This window comes from Ailuropoda melanoleuca, chromosome 6 (assembly GCF_002007445.2).
Source record: "Ailuropoda melanoleuca isolate Jingjing chromosome 6, ASM200744v2, whole genome shotgun sequence".
Taxonomy (NCBI): domain Eukaryota; kingdom Metazoa; phylum Chordata; class Mammalia; order Carnivora; family Ursidae; genus Ailuropoda; species Ailuropoda melanoleuca.
Genome location: NC_048223.1, coordinates 90,862,629 through 90,868,509, shown reverse-complemented (window position 1 = coordinate 90,868,509; position 5,881 = coordinate 90,862,629). Strand labels below are relative to the sequence as shown.

At 41.8% G+C, this 5,881-nt stretch overlaps 1 protein-coding gene across 1 annotated transcript; it reads left to right on the top strand.

The window, feature by feature from the left end:
- The first annotated feature begins 2,535 nt into the window (after positions 1-2,535).
- Positions 2,536-3,519, top strand: LOC100483311 (olfactory receptor 13A1). Its single transcript, XM_002931116.4, has one exon. It carries the CDS (start codon positions 2,536-2,538, stop codon positions 3,517-3,519), a length of 984 nt encoding a protein of 327 aa, XP_002931162.2.
- The last annotated feature ends 2,362 nt before the right edge of the window (positions 3,520-5,881 follow it).

Below are 5,881 nucleotides of genomic sequence, written 5' to 3'. Positions count from 1 at the left end.
TCAGAATCAGGGGATGTACTGTATGGTGATTAACATAATATAATAAAATAAAATTAATTTAAAAAAAAAAATAAATGTCCTATCACCTCACATGTGGAGAGTCATGTAGTCTGCATGTAGTACGTGTTTAAACTTGGCAATTGGTACCTGAATTCTTCTTTTCCCTCACATCTTTGGTAATAATTTTGTGATGCTCAATGAGGATAAAAGCCAATGCCCTACAAACCTCAGGAGAGAAAGGTTTTTATTTTCAGAAGAGGAAGTGACTGGCTGAAATCCAACAGAGATTTTATGGTCATTCTCACAGAAAGAATCTTGGCTCCTGGATTCTTTGATCTTCCTGTTGACCAATTGGATGAGGAGACTGTCCACCTGCTGTGGAAATGATAGTGAGAGGGTAATTATCTGAGGGATAATTTGTTCCCTGAATGTGAATCAGCTTATTGACACTTCCTTGACCTGTTCAGAACTTCCATTTATGTTGCAGTTACTTATTTATTTTTCTGTCCTCACTCTGGAGTTAAAGATTGGGTATAAGGTTTCCTTCATAATAGGTTCTTTGGTACTCCAGTAATGCTATGTGATAGACCCACACACTATTGCTCAGTGTTTGGTGATGGAGGTGTCTATCTCCTCTTAGGTGTGGCCGCAGCATTATGAGTCTCTGGCTTAGAATCTGTATGGTACAGTGGACTGTGTGTGATGACTGGAGACATCCATGGGGCAAATCCAACTCTGTTCCTTTTCAGCCTGCTTCAGCTTTTCAGTCTCACAGTGGTCCCTGGAGGTAAACAGGAGTCACCCATCAGACCGTTGAGGAGCCAGGAAAGTTCCAGAGGGCAAATAAAATCTCCAGATCCCCAGCTCAATTTGTACAAAAATAATATTCACTACTTTTGTCCCAAATACAAAACAAGTGAAAAAATATTGCGTTTATTATCTTCGGCAAAGTGATGGAGCTGACCTGATACCGTGCTGCTGGGAAGATACAGATGAAGCTCCATCATTTGCATCAGCTTTGAACAGACTTTACGCTAACACAACCCATCGCTCTGAGTCAGAGAAATTTTATGCTCTTCTATTCAAAAAGTAGTCTTCGCCTTACAAAGCAGTGATATGACTTGATCATAGATGTTTAGTCATTTTGTATAAACCTTTTAATGCTTCAGTGGTAAATACATTTATTGAAGTTTGACAAAAAGCAGAATTCTTAATTGAAAATCAGCATCTTCCTTAAATTAACTCTTTTAATGAATAGAGAGTTGAAAAGAAGGGTAAAGCAAATGTGGTACCATGAGGATTTCGTCTTAAACAATGCAGAATGTGCGCTGTGTTGAGAATAGAAACCACTCTGCTTTTATTGGTACTGGACTGTTCTTTACTGTTATTTCAACAAACATATTTGCGGGCCTACCTGTTCCATGCCAGGCACAGGTCTGGAGACCAAGAAGTGGTGCTCAGAGATGAATGAGACAAATGCCCCAATCTTAGAGGACCATATCATGAAGTGATGTGTAATGGGTTCTAGGGCGGAAGTCAGTACAGAATCCCTTGGGGCCACAAAGGAGAGAGCCGTCCTTTCTCTCTAGGGAAGGGATGTTAAAAGGAGAGAGATGATGATAGGCCTGGTTAAAGGAAGCATTTCTGGCTGAGGGAGCTGCAAGAACAAAGCCACACAATTCTGGCCTGGCTGGTGTGTTGGCCAGACTGATAGTCTGGGTGTGGCTGGAGTTTGGCTTTGAGGAATGACATGAGAGGGAAGATATTGTCTGAGAGGAGGTGGATCCAGGAGTACCAGCTGGGAGCCTTTATTCTATCAGACCTGACTTTTAGAAAGGTTGTTAAATGGAAAAACCAGAAATATAGAGAACTGAAGGAAAGAAAATGAAATCAAGTATAATTTATCCCCACTACTCAAATTCTGTTCTATCGTTTGTCAGTTTTTTTTTTCTACAGGTATATATGGTTTTTTCCCCTTAAACTCAAAATAAGATCCTATTGTACACATTTCTTTTGAATTTTCTTCATTCTATTTGTATAAGCATCAGTAAAACACTTCTAAAGCATCATTTTGAGAGGTATAGAGCTTTGTGCTGTATCAATACATCATAATACACTGACCTTGAGGATGCTTTTAATTATTTCCTTAGGATAAATTCCTAGAAGTGAAAGTTCTGGCTCAAATGGAATATGAATTTTAAAAGGCCCGCATCTTGACACCCATGCTAATGTTAGTCAAAACCAGGCTTTTCAAACTTTGCCCAATCATGGTTCATAAAGAGTGGATTGTTGATTTAACTTGCATTTCTTTGAGGTTGAATGATGCTTTATGAATTTAATTGGCCATTTGTACTCACTTTTTATGAACTAAATGTTCATGCCTTTTGCCTAATGCCATATTGGTATGTTTCTCTTCATTAACAAGTTCCAGTACATCTGTAAAATATTGCTGATGGTATGATGTCAGGTATGAATGAAAATGGTAGCAGCCTACTTTAGAATACCTCTCATTTCTCTCTCTAGCCCTGAAATCATATGAAGCTGTGTGTTGAGATTCACCTGATAGTCCTGGAAACCCCTCTCAGCCCAAGAACCATGAGTAATCAGACACTAGTGACAGAGTTTATCCTGCAGGGCTTTTCAGAGCACCCAGAATACCACGTGCTCTTATTCAGCTGTTTCCTCTCCCTCTACTCTGTGGCCCTCACAGGGAATATCTTCATCATTTTGGCCATCACCTTCAACCCTGGGCTCCATACCCCCATGTACTTTTTTCTGTTCAACTTGGCTACTATGGATATTATCTGCACCTCTTCCATCATGCCCAAAGCACTGGAGGGTCTGATGTCAGAGGAGAGCTCCATCTCTTATGGGGGCTGCATGGCCCAGCTCTATTTCCTCACGTGGTCTGCATCCTCTGAACTGCTCCTCCTCACGGTCATGGCCTATGACCGGTACGCAGCCATCTGCCACCCTCTGCATTACAGTACCACAATGAGCAAGACATTCTGCAGCAAGCTAGCTACAGGTGTATGGGTGCTCTGTGCCTTCAACACAGCCATCCACACTGGGCTGATGCTACGGTTAAATTTCTGTGGCTCCAATGTCATTACCCATTTTTTCTGTGAGGTCCCTCCTCTGTTGCTTCTCTCCTGTAGCTCCACTTATGTGAATAGCATCATGATTGTCCTGGCTGATGCCTTTTATGGCATATTGAACTTCCTGATGATCATTGTGTCATATGGCTTTATCATCTCTAGCATCCTGAAGATGCGGACTACAGAGGGGAAGAAAAAAGCCTTTTCCACCTGCTCTTCCCACCTCATTGTGGTGTGTATGTATTATACTGCTGTCTTCTATGCCTACATAAGCCCTGTCTCCAGCTATAGTGCAGAGAAGAGCAAGTTGGCTGGCATACTGTATACTATGTTGAGCCCTACACTCAATCCCCTCATCTATACTTTGAGAAACAAGGAGGTCAAGGCAGCCCTCAGGAAGCTTTTCTTCTCCAGAAATTAATTTCTGTCTTCTGAAGCTTTTTTTGGAGACTGCATATTGAAGTCCTCAGTGGTCTCAGATACTCTCTAATGAATAAGGTTTTGAAAATTACCACTATGACTCAGTGTGATTAATAATAGATTTTTGACATGACTTGAAGAACAATTATTGTTATTCATCTTGGTTTCTTGTAATCTTGTAATTTTTATATTTTCTACATTTTGTAATGGATTTCAAAAAAATAAAAAATATTTAAACAAGTATTGAGTGATTAAAAGCACATTACTCATTTGATAAAACAAAACTCATTTGCTCTATAGCCTTAGAAAATTGGTAATTCAGTTAGGAATATACCAGTACCCATGATGGTGAATATAAAAAGAAAAGGCATAAAGAGCGTTGCATTCCAGGGGATGGTGTGGATGTACAAAGATGTGTGCAGTGTGGAAGGAGCCCTGCACTGGTTGGGGAGAAGATCTGGGTTCAAATTCAGACTCTTTCAGAGCACTCAACCCACTTCAGCTGTAGTTTCCTTCTAAGTGTGATGAGGAAAATAAACAAGCCAGAGGTGCTATCAAGACTGAACAAGAGAACTAAAGACAATGATATGATATGAAGTACTATCTAACTTTAGGATATTACTGTTGGTGAGTGATCGCTGAGGACAGGAGCAGCCAAGGAAATCTGGATTTCATAGCCCCTCACCCCTGACTGGCTCAAGGTAATGTTTGCGGTGGTAGCTGGAAAGGGTAGGTGGGGGTTAAGATGCTGGGGCCACACAGGAAGTGGCTGCTGGGGCGGCAGTGGATTCAACTCTCTAAAAATGATCTAGTGAGAAGCAACATTGGGATGGGTAAATGAGAAGCCATTCTGGTGGTTTCTGATGTAGACTGGATCCTGTTTATCTCAGGAAGCCTCTGGCTCATGAGTGAGACCAGCTCCATTCAGGAAAGGCCAAATGGATTTCCTGATAGATGGATCATCCACCTTTCCTTAGTGGATTCTCTCCCAGTTTCCCAGAGCCTGTCATATTTCAGGCCCAAAACATTTTTTTCCTGCTCTTCAAATGCAAAAAGGTCCATTTTAGTTTTCAGATCACTTCTCTTCCCTGTGCAGTGGAGCCCTGTGTGAGTAGCTGGTCCTTCTCTCTGTGACCTCTAGCTCCAGGTGGAGCATCCCTCCTTGCCACAGTGCTGTCTTGCTTGGAGTTTGTCTTCTCTAGAACAGATGCATTCTTTTCCTTCAACAGACTTAATACCTGAGACTTTTTTTTTTGTGGCTCCTTTTGCAGGCACCAGCACCAGTTTGCCTTTCTTAGCTGAGACAGAGATGCAGCTCTTGCTTCCCTGTATGTTATCTCTTAAAATTAGTCCTTGTGATTTAGTGCAGACAAACTCATGACTCCACAGGCATCCAGCAGGCAGCATTTTCTATGACTGGCTGACTATGACTTCACATTATCAATTCTTTGAAGAGCCACAGAGAGGAACTGTTAGAAATTCCAATTTACCCATTTCTCTGCTTTTTGTCTTTGATTAATTTCTATCAGTCAAGGGAGGCTCACCCTTTCTTCAGATGTTTCTCCAACCACAAGCCCTTACCCTTTTGGCCTCCCTGACTCAAGCAGATCTTCTGTAAGTGTTCCGCCAGATTAGTCCACCAGTACCAACAGCCATGTGATAAGGGGTCTGGATGATGGAGATAAGAAATGGACCTGTGGTAAACCAGCTCCCCCTCCGTGGAGGCTGCTTTATGAACTGAAGTCTTAGCCACATTCCTGCCCTTTGGCTCCAGACAATGAGGTACTTGTATTCTTGTGTTTTATATTGGCTTTACATTTTCTTTAGTTTAGTAATTGATCCTTGGGTATGACTACAACAGAGTTTGTCAACTTTGACGTTGACATTTGGGCTAGATCATTGCAGGAGCTATCCTGTACATTGTAGTAAATTTAGCAGCATCCTTGGTCAACTAGATGTCAGTACAACCACTGCAGACAAGAATGTCTCTAGACATTGCCAAATCTCCTTGGAGGTGAGGATAGAGTGAAATCATCTCTGGGTGAGAACCACTGAGCTACAGCCCACCAGCATCTCTCACTTTTGGGATTTGTGGTCACTGCTGTGCCACTTCCATCACTGACTACTGTCTCCAGCTAAGGTGAAAACTTCTGTATGTAAGGTCTGAGATGAAGTACTGCCACAATTTATCCCTGGTTTTCCAGTAACAGTGTAAGAGGCCAGGTAATATATCCAAGTTACACAATGAGTGGGAGGTGGAGGCAGCTGGATTCAACTATAGCTCTATGAATCCAGAGTGTATGCTCTTACCCACCAAAGTATATTAGAGCCTGTCATGGACTCCACCTTCTGGCACTGTCCAC